Source organism: Tenrec ecaudatus, chromosome 16, assembly GCF_050624435.1.
Source record: "Tenrec ecaudatus isolate mTenEca1 chromosome 16, mTenEca1.hap1, whole genome shotgun sequence".
Taxonomy (NCBI): domain Eukaryota; kingdom Metazoa; phylum Chordata; class Mammalia; order Afrosoricida; family Tenrecidae; genus Tenrec; species Tenrec ecaudatus.
In genome coordinates this window covers 18,786,135-18,801,964 of record NC_134545.1, presented here as the reverse complement: position 1 = coordinate 18,801,964, position 15,830 = coordinate 18,786,135, and the positions used below count along the sequence as shown (strand labels likewise).

Below are 15,830 nucleotides of genomic sequence, written 5' to 3'. Positions count from 1 at the left end.
AATGCAGTTGTTAGGACTGAAAGCAATGGAGGTCTTTTTTTTGGGGGGGTGGTGTTTCTAAAAAAACCATTTTATTGGGGGCACATACAATTATCACATTCCATACATCCATCGTGTAGAGCACATATGTACATTTGTTGTCAACATCATTCTCAAAACATCTGCTTTATACTTGAGCCCTTAATATCGGCTGCTCATTTTCCCTCTTATACCGGTATTTTCATTTTTTAACTTTTTAAAAATTAATAAATCTTTTTATTGGGGCTCATACAACTCTTATCACAATCCATACATACATCAATTGAGCAAAGCACCCTTTTACATTCGTTGCACTCGTCATTCTTAAAGTTCGCCTTCCACTTGGGTTCCTAGAATCAGCTCAGTTTCCTTTTTTCCCCCTCCCCCACCCTCCCCGCTCCCCCCTGGTCCCTAAGTAGTTTATAAATAATTATTTTATCTTATATTACACTGCCCAGCGTCTCCCCTCACCCCCCTTCCATTGCCCATCTCCCAGAGAGGAGGTTACACACAGATCTCCAAGATTGATTCTCCCTTTCTACAACCCCATCCCTCCTGGTGTCCTCACTCCCACCGCTGGTGTTGAGGGGTTCGTCCGTCCTAGATTCCCTGTGTTTCCAGATCCCTACTGCAACGCTGTACATCCTCTGGTAATAACCAGATCTGCAAGGTAGAATTGAGGTCATGATAATTGGTATGGAAGGAAGCGTTCAAGAACTAGAGGAAGGTTTTGAGATTCGTTGTTGCTACACTGAACCCTGATGACTCATCTCCTCCCCACTACCCATCTGCAAGGGATGTCCAGCTGTCTACAGATGGGCATTGGGTCCCCATCACGCACTCCCCCTCATTCACGGTGATGTCATCCCCCCCCCCCGCCTTTGTTGTTTGAGACCAGGTCTCATCTGCCCTTCACAATCACCCATGGTGTGCTGCTTCCGTGTGGGCTCCGTTGCTTCTGGGCTAGATGGCCGCTTGTTTGCTTTCAAGCCTTTAAGTTCCCAGATGCTAATCTCTCATTAGCCGGGCACCATCAGCCTTCTTCACCACACTTGCTTATGCAGACCTTCGTCTTCAGCGTTTATGTGAGGAAGGTGACACACAATGATTGTTTCTGTTCCTTGGTGTCTGCTACATGCCCCATTTAACACCTTGAATTCGCTTAGACTGTGTGCTTCTTCTCTGTGGGCTTTGTTGCTTCTGAGCTAGATGGCTGCTTGTTTGCATTCAAGTCTTTTTTTTTTTTTCTGATTCAGGCACTTTCAAGATCATAGTTTATTTATTACTTTTGATAAAAAGATAGTATACATAGTAGGGAATCGCTTAAAAGCATTCAAGTCTTTAAGACCCAGACGCTATAGATTTTTGATAGCCAGGCACCAACAGCTCTCTTCATCACATTTGCTTACACACACGTCTGTCTTCAGTGATCATGTCGGGTAGGTGGGTAGCAATAGAGGTCTTTAAAAGACTGGACTGTAAGACCTAATCATGACTGGTCAACAAAATACTCAACAATATTAATAATAATTTTATTTAATATTTATCAATGGATGTAGAGAATGCAGACAAAAATGAAAAACATAGCAACAAAGCCTCTAACACATGAAAACAGGAACCCACATCCAAATACAAATTCTATGGATTTACTGCATGTAAATTAACACCAATTTCAATACGAACACACACTTGCTTAGCAGTCTTCACAGCAGCCTTACTGACAATATTCAGACTGCATGAAGGTAAAGTACATCATGGACTAAGAACTAAGTACATCATGGACTAAGAACTTCACAGATATTCATGGAGACTGGAGAAACGAAGGCTCATGAAACAGCTGCACTGTGACCTCGCGCTCTCACTTCTCTTGGAGGAACAAAGAAACTCTAATCCCATCTTGTCTCCGTTTCTGTAGTTTGATCCATATTGAAAGGCTGTCACAGTCTTTATATTCTCGGGTCCTGCCTTCACTGTGAATTCGTCAATGTTTAGTGAAGTTTAGTTTAATGGTTAATTTAGTGTAATATTTAGTGAAATTGAGGACCAAGGAAAGCCTTTGCTACATCACTTATATTCACAAAACCCCGGTGCATTGTGAATTTTTGTGTGTAGTGACATCCAAAGAACAAAAGGTTTTTGCCACATTCCCTACATTCATTCATAGGGCCTCCACTCTGACTTCTTGCTATATGTACAACAACCTGTGCTGACTAAGGCTGTCCCACAACCCTACAAACACCCTCTCTGAACTGTGAGCTCTTCAGTCTTTAGTGAGGAATGAGGACTGAATAAATGCTTTCCCATGTAGAATACATTCATAAGACCTCCACCCACTGGGAGAAATCCTATGTGAACTGGGAACTGAGGAACGAGCACAGGCTTTGGCACATTCCTTACATGAACCAGAGGTCCTTCCATTGTGGATTATCTTATGTTTAATGCGGGATGAGGAGGAATCATAGTCTTGGCCAAACAGATATTCATAAGGCCTCTTTCCTGAGTTCTATGTGTAATGAGGGTCGAGGCAGGACTAATGGCTGTGCAGTATTACTTACATTCATAAGGCCTCTCTCCACTGTGAGTTCTCCTATGTGTAATAAGGTGAGAGTGGTGAGCAAAGGCTTTCCCACACTCCTTACACTCATAAGGCCTCTCTCCACTATGAATTCTGTTATGTGTAATAAGGTTAGAGTAGTGAGCAAAGGCTTTCCCACACTCCTTACATTCATAAGGCTTCTCTCCACTATGAATTCTATTATGTATAATAAGGTAAGAGGGTCGATTAAAGGTTTTCCTACACTCCTTACATTCATAAGGTCTCTCTCCACTGTGAATTCTCCTATGTCTAATGAGGGATGTGGGGAACTGAAAACGTTTGCCACATTCTTTACACTCATAAGGCCTCTCTGTACTGTGAATTCTCATGTCTATTTAAGGATGAGGGGTACTTAAAACATGTGCCACACTCCTTACATTCATAAGGCGTTGCTCCACTGTGAACTCTCCCATGGTTATCCAAGTATGAGCGATGAGTAAAGGCTTTGCCACATTCTTTGCACTCAAAAGGCCCCTCTTCATTGTGGATGCGCCTGTGGTGAATGAGGGCAGATTGATGAATAAAGGCTTTGTCACACTCCCCGCACACATAAAGCCTCTCTCCACTGTGCGTTTTCCTCTGTCCAGTAAGGTAACACAGGTGTGTAAAACATTTTCCACAATCCTTACATTCATAAGGTTTCTGTCCATTGTGAAATCTCCAATGTGCAACAATGTGTGAGGGACTGGTAAAGGATTTCTCACACACCTTCCTTTCATAGGGTTTCTCTGCACTGTGAGTTCTCAAATGCCTAGCCAAGTCTGGCAAAGCATTAAAAACTTTTCCCCGTTGCTTACAACCAAAGGGCTTCTCCTCACTGTCGCTCCCATAGTCCGTACATTCCTTAGGTTTCTCTTCGGTTAGCGTTCTCACAGGACGGTGGGAGTAAGGACACCTGCAGCCTGCTCCGTGTTCTCCATCTTGATAGGTGTCACATTCAGAGTGAAGGCCAGGATGACGGTTCAGTGATGATGACTGGTCCATGGAGGATTTCCCACAGTGAAGGGACAATGAAGGATATGGTTCATGGTAAGTTCTTTGCAGCACGTGGAGATCTGGAATCCACCTGTAGGTCTGTCCACACTGACTTTTCTTCTTAATTTCATAGACATTCTGTTCAATAGATCTTCTGAGGAAAAAGTAGCAAGTAGGTAGATAAATAATGATTTTCATTTCATGATAACAATCACAATAAACACGTGGGGTTTTTTACTTTGAATTGCTTCAAGTTTCAAAGATCAAGTCATCTCACAGAAACATTGATTCATTTTATTCTATTTCTATCATATGTATGGGGCACTGTAGTTGTACATACATAAACTATATTTTAAATATTTAATGTCTGATACACATTTATGCACGTATTCTAGTGCGAAATTTCATTGAACACAATATTAGAACGTTTATACAGGTGTGTATATATATATATATTTTTTCACACATATATACATACATACTCAAGTCTGTTCAGTTCATGTTCACTCACATTGACCTTGTATAACAGCCAGTGTATATTTGCAAGCCTGCAACTCTTTGCAGAAGGAGAAAGTCGTGGTAAGGGATAACCAGTGCTTTCGACAGGCCGACGTTGAGATCAGCAGCCATACTTTGAACCATTAGGCCACCAGAGCTCATTATTTATTAAGAAGAATGGCAGAAATCTAAATGGTAGGTGGCTTCAACAGAGTGGTCCTCCCATGAGTCCTAATATTCAACAGCACATGGAGGTTCAGAAATGCCACTATAATTATTACTATCCACATTTGTATGTGTGTATACCCACACAGGCATGTACGTACATGTACTTATATACAAACGAACTAGAACATGTCATGAATGATGTATCTGTTCATTTCATTCCCCTCTATGAATACCTAAAGGACATACATATGCTAATGAAATCATTGTGCCTCAAGTTTCCCTTCAGAAGCACTGCTATCTTGAGAGAATGACACTCACCTTGCACGACTACTCCGGTTCTTATCCTGATCTTCAATGATGTGAAATCCACATATTTCTCCCACCTTGGAGGACCAGGAGCCACTTTTCAGGAATTGTACTATTGTACTGTCAGTGCACAGCTTTTCTCTATCGTCAAGTTTTTGGGAAACTGACCAAGTAATACAAGTTGTGGATCAGAAAATAAAAGCAAAAAGGAAAGGCACTAGTCAAAGGAGGGGGAAATTTTTTCAAACAAAAAAAAAGGAGCTTATCCCAAAGGTTAAGTACCAAATGTTTTGGAAATTACAATGGCAGCATATGTACATATATGCCTGATACAACTGATGTATGGACTGTTATGAGATCTGTAAGAGCCCCCAATGTAATGGTTTTTAAAAAGAGAAAAGAAAAACAATTTGGCCTTTAAATATTGTGGCAGTGACATTGAGTAGGGAACACTCGCCTGGCGATTGAGATTGCCTGACGCATAAAGAGGGGCTAAGAACAGGAGCTAAAAAGGGTACTCTGCACAATCCACAAGGAATGGAAAGAGATAGAAAGAAGGATGGTCTTTGTGTGATGACCTAACACACAAAGGCGTCTTAGTGAAAGAAGGGTTTAATCCATTAACCTGCTGTTAATAGAAACATAGCAAAGATAAAATATTATAAGATCTAGTTTGTTAGAGTCAGAGGGTGACAGGGCACCTCCACCCTCACCACCTCATCTGCCTAAAACCCACTTATCACTATGATCACTTATAAATTATCGCGAGTTGAGGAGGAGGAGAGAGTGGGGGGGGGAGGAAGGGGAAAAATGCCAGGAGCTTAAGTAGAGAGCAAATGTTTTGCAAATGATGAGGGTAACTAAGGTACAAATGTGCTTTATACAACTGATGTATGTATGGTTTGTGTTAAGAGTTGTACGAGCTTCCAATAAAATGAAATCAGAACAACCTACAATTTATTAAACCGGAGATAACACAATCAAGAGCAAAGGTATGGCACTCCGTGTCAAATCAGATATTTCATAATCAAGCCTGAAATGTAATGGTCTCTGTAATGGGATTATATCTATCTTCAAAGAGTGGAATCCACACTAGCATTATTCATACTGATTCAAGAATCATGAAAAGTAGTGAAGCAGAAGTTGAAGAATTCAAAAGACACCTTCAATGGGTTATCAGTGAAACGCACGCTCTAGATACATTGCTCATTCGGTGGGATTTGATTTAAAGACTTGGACACAAAACAGTAGCTGGAAAAAAAGGTATTCTGTGCAAGAAAAAGCCAGAGATCATGTGATAATATCTTACAAAATCAACTATTTGTTTAAAGGATATACCTTTTTTCAATAACACAAATATACACAGACATCTCCACATAGAATACACAGAAAAAAATAACTACATATGTGGGGCAAAATGATGGAGAAGCTCTGTTCAGGGGATGACTGAGGATCACATCATCAATTGCTCATATGTAAATCCAAGATAAAGCTGAGAAAAACGAATTTTCCAATTTGATTGACAGTTCAAAAAAGGGCGACCCAACAGAATGCTCAAACTTCAGAACTATGTCACTGATATCACAATCAAAGAACATGTTTCTGAAGATCAACCAACAATTGTTGCACCAGTCCACTGACTGGGAGATTTGTGAGGGTTAGGCCAGATTCAGGAATTTGAAAAAGAGGCATCGTGGCTGGTGTCAGATGGCTCTTGGCTCAAAGCAGAGAATACCGGAAAGCTGTTCAATTGTGTTTCACTGACTCGGCTAAGGCACTTGGCATAGTAAACTGTGCATAATAACCGAGAAGAATGCGCATTCAAGAGTACTTCCTTGTGTCCTTGTGCTCGTGTGGAAATTTTACATGGATCAAGAAGCAGCTGTGAAAACAGAACAAGGGAATACCACCGCATGGCATAAAGTCAGGAAAGGTCTGTGTAACAGATATATTCTCTCAACATATTTTATCCATAATGTATGTTGAACAAAGCATCACAGAAGTTGGATCTCTTGTGAAGAAGACTGTATTGGAGGAAGGTTTACTAACAACCTACCATATGCCAGTGACACAACATAGCTTGCTGAAAGTGACAAGGATCTAAAGGTCTTGCAGATGAAGACAAGGGATTGCAACTCCTTGTATGGACTAGTTCTCCATGTAAACGAGAACAACACCTTCCCAACTGGATGGGAGAAAAGGTGGAAGTCAGCAAGGACTTTATCTTGCTTGAATCCACAATCAATAGTCATGGAAGCAGCAGTCAAGAGATCAAAAGTGTTCTCTTTGGTTAATCTTCTGCACAAGACCTCTTTGGTCCATTGAAGAGCAGGATGCTATTTAGAGGACGAAGGTGCACCAGACACAGGGCACGGTTTTTTCAATTTTGCATGTCATAGTTGGAAGTTGTCTACAAAAAGAATCGATGGATTGGAATCATGCTTCTTGAGAGGAATGAGGAAAGTACCTTAGACTGTCTGCTCACAGGACTAACTGAGTGTCATAGAGGATATACAGAGTGCTTCTTAGGAGGGTGGCAAACCTTTGAAGATATATTAAGAAAGTGGAGTCCCTGAGGAAGAACATTGTGCTTTGTAAACTAGAGACACCTGGAAGGAAAGCAAGTCCCTCAATGAGATGGACTGACAGTGGTTCCAACAGTAAGTTCAAGCGTAGGTGTAACTGCAGTGGGTGCAGGACTGGGCAGTGTTTAGCTTTGTTGTGCACAGGGTCGCTACAGGTTGAAAGGGACTTAATGGCATTTAAAAGGCACAATAACCTTTTCCTGTGGCCATTCAGAAACTTTGCTGCCGTCACGCAGGTGAAGATATGTGATTTGCTCTTAGTTGCATTTTTCAAGGTGTTTCTAGGTATGAAACCCCACTGTTGCCTGTCACTCCTCTCTGAATAAACTTCAGGGTTTCTCAATTCCACCAGGTCTTTGTTTTTGGCTGAAAGAGGGACAGCCGATCCTGGACTCACCTCTTTTATTGGGAACATGAGCATTGGTCAGAGTTGGAAAAGCAGGAGCAGATCCCTGTGCAGCACGTGTGCCTCGGCTCAGAAGTCACTTTTCCTCGCTGCTCACATCTCACCCCCTCATACAAATGCAGTACTTCAGAGGAAGCCCTCTCCTAGCATCTCTCTGGCTGTTTTACTTTATGTCAATGTGAGGGCACCTCTGTGGACGTGGGGGAGGAGTCAAACCTTTTGTGTTAAATCATTTTATTGGGAGGCCGTACAATGATCACAATCTATACACACATCCACTGTGAAAAGCACATTTGTTGCCATCATCATTTTCAAAACATGTGCTTTCAACTTGGTTTTGGCATCAGCTCATTTTTCCACGTCTCTCCGCACTACCCCTCCCTCATGAACCCTGGATAATATATAAATTATTATTTTGTCATATGTTATACCAACTGATGTTTCCCTTCATCTGCATTTATGTTGAAATTCCCTAGGGAGGAGGTCATACGTAGATCTTTGTAAGAGGTTCCCTCTTTCTACCCACCCTACCTCCACGCCTCCTTAACACCATTCACACATTGTTCCTGAAGGAATCATCTGCCTGGATCCCCAGTGTTTCCAGTTTCTATCTGTGCCTGTGCACATCCTCCGGTCCAACCCACATTGGTAAGGTAGAATTGGGATCATGAAAACAGGGGTGAGATGGGAGGGGAGGGAAGCATTTAGGATCTAGCGAAAAGTTATGTTTCATTACTGCTACATTGCACCCTGACTGTCTCGTCCCCTCCTTGGCACCCTTCTGTAAGGAGATGTCCAGTTGTGTACACATGGATCTTTGGTTCCCAATCTGCACTCCTCTTCATTAACGATGATTTGATATTTTAGTCATAGATGTCTGATACCTGACCCATTTCCCACCTTGTGATCAAACAGGCTGGTGTGTTTCTTCCTTGTGGGCTTTGTTAATTCTGAGCTACATTGCTGCTTGTTTACCTTCAAGGCTTTAAGACCCCAGATGCTTAATGTTTCCATAGGCGGGCATCATCAACTTTCTTCACCACGTTTGCTTATACGCCCACTGTGTTTCACCGGTTATGTCAGGAAGGGAAACATTAAGAACTTTGAGTTTAATAGACAAAGTGTTCTTGCATTGAGGGAGTCAAACTTTCCATGCAGTGTAGCTGGGTTATGCCTCCTTGGGGGCATCGCTTTTTCATAGCTAAACGATGAATTTCTTTTCTGCCCTGTCTTCCTGTTTGTGAGACTCTGCCTTCATTCATGGGTTACCCACTATGGTCCACTCCACCCAGGACTCCATTAGCAAACTGCTGTGCTTCCACTAAATTTGGATGCATGCAAGTCCGAACTCAAGCGTGTGATTAAGCCTAGAATCCCCTGACATCTGATTCACCATTGTGCATGATCAGCTTGCTGTACGCACGTATAGAAGGAGCCCGCTAGCTTTGGACTTATGGAATTCAGTTGGTCTGGGCTGGGATATCTTCTTGGTAACAGATTGCTTCTTGATTTAAAGCTCTTTCTCATACATTTGAGTGACAACGGTTCTGATTTTCTGAAAACAACACGTGATACAGGAACGCTGAAACACCAACAACACTTCCCTGACACTGAGACCATACTTTGTGCCCCACAGGTTGGCGTTGTGACAAGCGTGAATTCACTGACAGGAAAATAAACTTTATGCTAAACTATCAAAAGGTGTAGCATCTGAGGTCTAAACGGCAAACAAGGGGCCATCTAGCTAGGAAGCAACAAAGCCCACAGAGAAGAACACAAGCCTGTATGAACACAAGATGTTGAAGGGATCAGGCAGCAGACACCAAGGAACAAAACCATCATTGTGTGATCACCTTCCCCACATAAACGCTGAAGACGAATGTGTGCATAAGTAAGTGTGGTGAAGGAAAGCTGATGGTGCCTGGCTATGGAGAAGATGTAGCGTCTGGAGTATTAAAGGCTTGGAAGTAAACAAGCGACCATCTAGCCGAGAAGCAACAAAGCCCACAGAGAAGCGGCACACCAACATGTGTGATCATGAAGGGCCGAGGGGTTTCAAGCAACAGGTTTCAAGCAACAGGCGGGGTGGTGGGGGGGAGGGGTGGGAAATCATATCATGGAGAATAAGGGGAGCACGTGATGGGGACCGAATGCCCATCTGTAGACAACTGGACATCCCCTGCAGAGGGGTAGTGGGGAGGAGATGAGTCACTCAGGGATCACAGTAGCAATAATGCCACTCTTAACACTCCTCTAGTTCTTAAACGCTTCCTCCCCCAACCATCATGATCCCAATTCTACCTTGCAAACCTGGTTACCAGAGGCTGCACAGCGGTACAGATGGGAAGTGGAAAAACATGGAATCCAGGACACATGAACCCCTCAGGACCAGCGGTGAGAGGGGCAATAGTGGGAGGGAAGTGGCGATAGAAAGGTGGAACCGATCACAAGGATCTACATATATCCTCCTCTCTGGAAGATGGGCAAAAGAAAAGTGGGTGAAGGGAGATGCTGGGCAGTGTGAGATAAAATTAATAATTTATAAATGAGGAGCTGATTCCAGGAACCCAAGCAGAAAGCGAATGTTGAGAATGATGAGGGCAATGAATGTATAAGTATGCTTTACGCAATTGATGTATGTGTGGATTGTGATAAGAGTTGTATGAGCCCCAAGAAAATAAATTTTAAAAATTGAACTAGTCGTTTTCCATTAAGCTATGATGATTCCCTTCTACTTCACCAGTTTAAGGATAGTATCAAAAGGCTCAATATGTACAAGTTGTTATGAAATTAGATTTTCATTTTTATGTAACTTAATGGTTTATAAAGTACTCCAAATTGTAACTTATGATGCGTAACTTTTGAAAAGAATACATTTAACATAAAACAAAAGAAAATAAAGTGTGCTTGCATTGAGGGCGTCAAACCCTCAATCCAGTGTAGCTGGGTTATGCCTCCTTGGGGGTGTGCCTTTTTGCATGACTGAGAGATGAGTAGAGGTAATTTCTCTTCTGCCCTGGCTTCCTGTTTGGTGAGACTCTGTGCCTTTATTCATGGGTAGCCCACTACAGTCCACTCCACCCAGAACTCCATTAGCAAACTGCCGTGCTTCCACCGATTTTGGACCCATGGAACCACAAATTCAAACCTACAATCAAGTCTAGGGTCCTCGGAGATCTGCTCCACCATTACGCATGCGGTTCGCAAGTATGAAGATGTACCCAGCTATCATTGGAACCACGGAATCCAGTTGGACTGTGATATATTTCTGATAAAAGTTTACTTCTTCATCGAAAGCTCTTTGTCACACGAGTGACAACGGTTCTGATTCTCTGAAAATGACGCATGATACAAGAATGCTGAAACAGCAGCAACTCTTCCCTGACACTGAGACCATACTTTGTGCCCCACTGGTTGGCGTTGTGACAAGGGTGAATTCACTGACAGGAAAATCAACGTAATGTTAAATTTTTAATAAACACAGCCTCCACAAGGAATAGAACAGATGCATCCAGTGTGAACCAAGGAAGGTCAATGTGCATATTTATTGCACTTAAACTTAAGGCTCTTAGTCACAAACGCAATAAAAATTTAGTGTAATACTGAGAGCTTTCTGTTCATGGGGAAGCCATGAGCAGCAGGCTGTTGAGTGAAAATGACTCTGTTTGCCTGATAATACGAGGTTTTCCCATTATCAGGACCACATACTAGAGTAATACCAACATATATGACTGATTTGATCACTCTACATTTACAGGGAAGTGGATCCATACCTACTGAGGCCAGGTTCCGGAAAGTTTCCATCATCACAAGCACATAGAGTTTCCTCTGAGCATGATCCAGCAAGGCCCACTCTTCTGGGGAAAAGTCCACAACCACATCTTCAACAGCCACAGTGTCCTAAAACAGCACACATGTTAGTTCAACAAGGTACCGTGAACTCCAACAGGTGAAAAGAGGTGGAGGAGGAGGATGACAGTCCTGCGCACTGAGCCTGTAAGGACATTAGACACGAGGTTCTGTAAGGATGACCAGCAGGGGTGAGCTATCACTCTTATCCCTTCACTGCCTAGACTCACCTCCTCTCTCATTACATGCTAGCCACAGACGGAACACCTCTTCTCGCAAAATGAATGGGATCTCTGCACAGGTGATCTGACAAACTCAATATATTCCTCTCTATTTTTATGGTTCAGATTAGTCAGAAGACATAACTCAAAGCAGGCAGACGTGCTCTAAAACAAAAGCCCTGTTTTCACATACATCACTTCTCTTACAACAGAGGGAAGGGGGAAAGTCACTTCCTTGCCAAGGACCACCCTGAATATTTATCACAGCAAGAACACTGGGTGAATGGAAAATAACCACTAGGAAGCACTGAAGAATCTGCACTTTCTCCTTTAGCTCCTCATTAGGCACAGGAGGCCTGGGCGCTTGATGTGAGAAAAGGTCCAATCAGCCCCCACCCTTAGATACCAAACTCCCAGTAGGACTCACCATCCCAGCTCCAGCTTCTGAACGACTTGTTGAATGTATTTCTTGAGGTCAAGTACACACTTCACATAGCAGGTTGGGTATGGAAGCAGAGCCACTTGGCAGTTTGGACAAAGGTCAATGATGTGTAGTCCAGTCAGTCAGAAGGGTTTAAAATGCTGATTGGAGATTCCAGGGCTAAGCAAGAATGTCGCATTCTGGAACAGGCCATACCTCGGACCTGAAATGGAAGGACACACAATTCAGTAAGGCTCTTGAATCTTGACTTGGCTAGGTTCAAGAACATGTTCGATTCTGAGGACATCTGCATAAAAGTCAGATTCAGATCCTGTATCCCAGAATACAGGCTTGCATTGTTAATGTACCTCACAGGCTCCTTCTGCTACAAACAACGGCAAAGTCAGATGAATGTCCACATCCAAGAACATAAGGATCATCTACGCCTGCCCAGTTTAGACAGTGAACCTCCCGATGCAGAGAGAGCACGGACATAAGAGGAATGGAGGAGGTACAGCAGCAGAACCAGAAGCATGACACAGAGTCCTGGGCTCCCCAAGACACATGGAAAGTAAAGCTGAGTCCATTTGGGCAGGGGGCTATCATGTGCACGGGATTGAGTCTAGTTCCTAGGTCCTCAATTTGGGGATCTGGGTTTACTGATCCCTGAGACTGGAAGCTAATGCTTTTAGGCTGAGACTTAATCCTGAGGGGCACACCGTTTTGGAATTTATTAGCAAATCCCCCACCGCCAGCATAAAACTCTGTGACATGCACTCAAGAAAGAACTTCATCCTGAGCATTTCTCACCTGCATTGCAATAATGGTTAAAACTCAATCATGAACATTATCATTGAGTTCTGCGTGGCTACTAATGAAATCCATCCCTAAGAAGGGGAGCGTGTTCTTTGAGACAGAACATATAACATTGAAGAGACAGGCAAACTCCGCATCTGAAAAAAAACAGTCTTGACCATGACAGCAATCGAAGGAAAGTGCAAAATCAGGCCATCTTTCCTCCTGGTGCTGGCAGGGGATTATAAGCTGTGGTTGCCGTGGACTGGAATTGACAGCAAGTGTCAGAGGGCAAAAGTAGGACCCTTGAGTGTATTCCATCCACTATTACAGACCATCTAATAAAAACCTTTCATGCACTCAACACCAATGACCAGAGAACTGAGGAGTTGTCAGATGACATCAAGCAAATCATACATGAAGAAAAATGTCATTCCAAAGACAAGAAGGAATGAAAAAGAACACAGTGGGTTTCAGCAGAGACATTCCAAAGAAATGTGTAAGCCTGGAAGATATAAATAAACCGAAAGGGAAGGGTACGCTCGACAACTGTCCCATGAATGACAGGAACAAACAGATTCAAGGCCCAAGTTGGAATCCTGAAGGATTCTCCAAGCAAAATACTGGTTGATTCAAGAAGCTTCAAAGAGCGAACTAAGAAAACAAGATGCAAAACCAAAACGATGGTCAGCATCAGCCATTCCAGGAGAGAGCACATGATCAACAATAAAGAACAACAGAGCAGCTCAAAATGCATCTCCACGGTAAGGACTTTCCTCTCATCTAAAGACGTGGCTGTGCAGCAAACAGTGCAGGTGGGAGGGGGAGGCAGCACTAGGACTGAAGGTGATTACACAATTCATTTTAAGGTAATTCAATCATGGGAGGAAAAAAATATTCTGAAATTGTGGTAATGATTGTACAATTTAAACGGTACAATTATTGAATTGTATGAGACGAATTACGGGCCAATAAAACTCAAAAAATAAATCCATGAATTAAAAGATAACCTAGGGAAAAAAATTAATGTAGAATTGATTTACAAGAAACAGCAAGTTTTCATCGAAAAACAAAATGCATATTAATTGTTGAAGGGGAACCAGTTGCTCTGAGAACTGTCACCCAGTCACAATAAAACATTGAAATAAAAAAAGACGTGGCAGGGTCTGCTCAGAGAGTTAAGTGCTTGCTGACCAAGCCCAAAGGGGGCGATCTTACATCCACATCAAGGGTGTCTGAGAAAGCACAACCAGGAAGTGCCTAAGGAATGGTTTTCCTCTGCTCCACTAGGGGTCAGGATGAGTCATTCTAGGTTTGTCCTCACTCCTGGGGGGCATTTCTACAACCTAGTCAGAGGCCTGCCTTTGCAACTTAGCGTGGCCGCTTGCTCTACATCTGATGTTCACAGGACAGTGTGGCTCAGGCCAGAAAGACACACCCCATGATCAGGAAGTTGGGGGCTGATGTTCCTATAATAGGTAAATGTGAGGTTACTTAACACGGGCTTCAGGAGGAGCAACACAAGCACTCAGAGGGAGACAGCTAGTGAAACAACAGAATTAGGTACCTTGCTCTCTTTCCTTTTTCTCCAAAAGACCCATTTATTGGGGGCTCTTACACCTCCTTAAAATGCGTACATCAATTGTATCAGGCAAATTTATACATAAACTGCCATGGTTATTTTCTGGACATTTACTTTCTATTGAGCCCTTGTGATCAGCTCATTTCCGTCCCTCCTGCCATCACTTTACAACTCTTGTACAACTCTTATCACAATTCTTACATAATCCACTGTGTCAAGCACATTTGTTGCCATCATCATTCTCCAAACATTTTCTTTGTACTGGAGCCCTTGGTATTAATGCCACCTGTATCCCCTCCCTCCACAACGCTTGATTATTTATAAATTATTATTATTTTGTCAAGTCTTACACAGTCTGACGTCTCCATTCACTCACTTTTCTGTTATCCGTCCCCCAGGGTTATGTGTAGATCTTTGTGTTTTCGTTCCCGCTTCGTACCCTTAGGAGGGGGTTTCTCTGGTTATAGGGTCCATTTAAACCATCAACAGCAGCTATGGGAAAAGGGAGAACTGCCCTTGTCTGTTTCCGAAACAAGCTCTTCGGGAACAGGACGCTCGGTCTGTCTGGGGTGTTTCTAACCCTGACCACGAGGGTGGACGCACCACGCGTGGACGCCGCATCCCAGGCACCCCCGTGTCCCTGTCCTTAGGGACTGACCTCCATCAGGACGCACACAGTCGGGCTCTTGGAGGACAGGATGGCGCTCTGAGGACCGCATGGCTGGCCTCCCTGGGACCAAGGCCGGACCGGCCGGTCCTCGCGTGGCCGCGAGCCCAGGAGAAAGGCGCAGCGCACGATCAGAGGACGCCCCGCGCGGGGCCTTTCCTGGGAGACGGGGAGGGTGCGTGGGGGGCTGCGAGCAGGACAAAGGGGGTCGGAGAGCCCAGGCCCAGAGTCAGAGACGCCGGCCCTCAGCAGGGAGCGGGTGTCACCGGAAAGGTCACGGCGGGTCCCGACGCCCCGGGACCGCGGACAGACGGGGAGCGGGCACTTCCAGCCCCGCAGGGACCCCGAGAACAACTGTGGGCGCAGGGCCGCAGCGGACACCACGTGACACAGCGAACCTGAAACACAAAGACGAACCTACCTCTCGGCACGTTCCCGGAAGACTCCCAGGTCAGAATGGCGAGCCGGAAGTTGCCTCACCCAAAGGGGGAGGAGTCTGCAGGTGATGGGCGGGTCGGGGGAGGGGCCTGGGAGGGGCGTCAAGAACAGGTGGGGCCGGATCTGCAGAGCTGGAGGGCAAGTCTGAGAGAAACAGACTGAATCTATTCCTTGTTCTTCAAGAGGGAATTTCATTGTGCTTTTTGGGGTACACTTCTAAGTGTTCGGGTTTCTGGGTAAAATAGAAACTATTAGTTCCTGTGAAAGAGGACACTCGGAACCTTCACTGACTCAAGGGCACAACT

The 15,830-nt window shown here is 43.9% G+C and overlaps 1 protein-coding gene across 2 annotated transcripts; it reads right to left on the bottom strand.

The window, feature by feature from the left end:
• Window positions 1-1,600: 1,600 nt before the first annotated feature.
• Window positions 1,601-15,545, bottom strand: LOC142428780 (zinc finger protein 77-like). 2 transcript variants are annotated; one of them, XM_075533610.1, is made up of 5 exons: window positions 15,509-15,545; window positions 12,050-12,266; window positions 11,326-11,452; window positions 4,574-4,724; window positions 1,601-3,743 (listed from the first exon to the last, which is right to left on the bottom strand). In XM_075533610.1, exons 2-5 carry the CDS (start codon window positions 12,050-12,052, stop codon window positions 2,912-2,914), a joined length of 1,113 nt encoding a protein of 370 aa, XP_075389725.1. In that variant the 5' UTR covers window positions 12,053-12,266; window positions 15,509-15,545; the 3' UTR covers window positions 1,601-2,911. The 2 variants fall into 2 exon arrangements, 1 of the variants encoding a protein (XP_075389725.1); XR_012780401.1 differs by lacking the exon at window positions 4,574-4,724.
• Between the last annotated feature and the right edge of the window lie 285 nt (window positions 15,546-15,830).

Excerpts from the sequence above, each read along its gene's own strand:
- LOC142428780 (XM_075533610.1), bottom strand. Across the intron at positions 4,725-11,325 it reads CCGGAACCTGGCCTCAGTAG|TTTCCCAAAAACTTGACGAT; the intron begins GTATGGATCCAC and ends TTACTTGGTCAG. Across the intron at positions 3,744-4,573 it reads AACCGGAGTAGTCGTGCAAG|AAGATCTATTGAACAGAATG; the intron begins GTGAGTGTCATT and ends CTTTTTCCTCAG.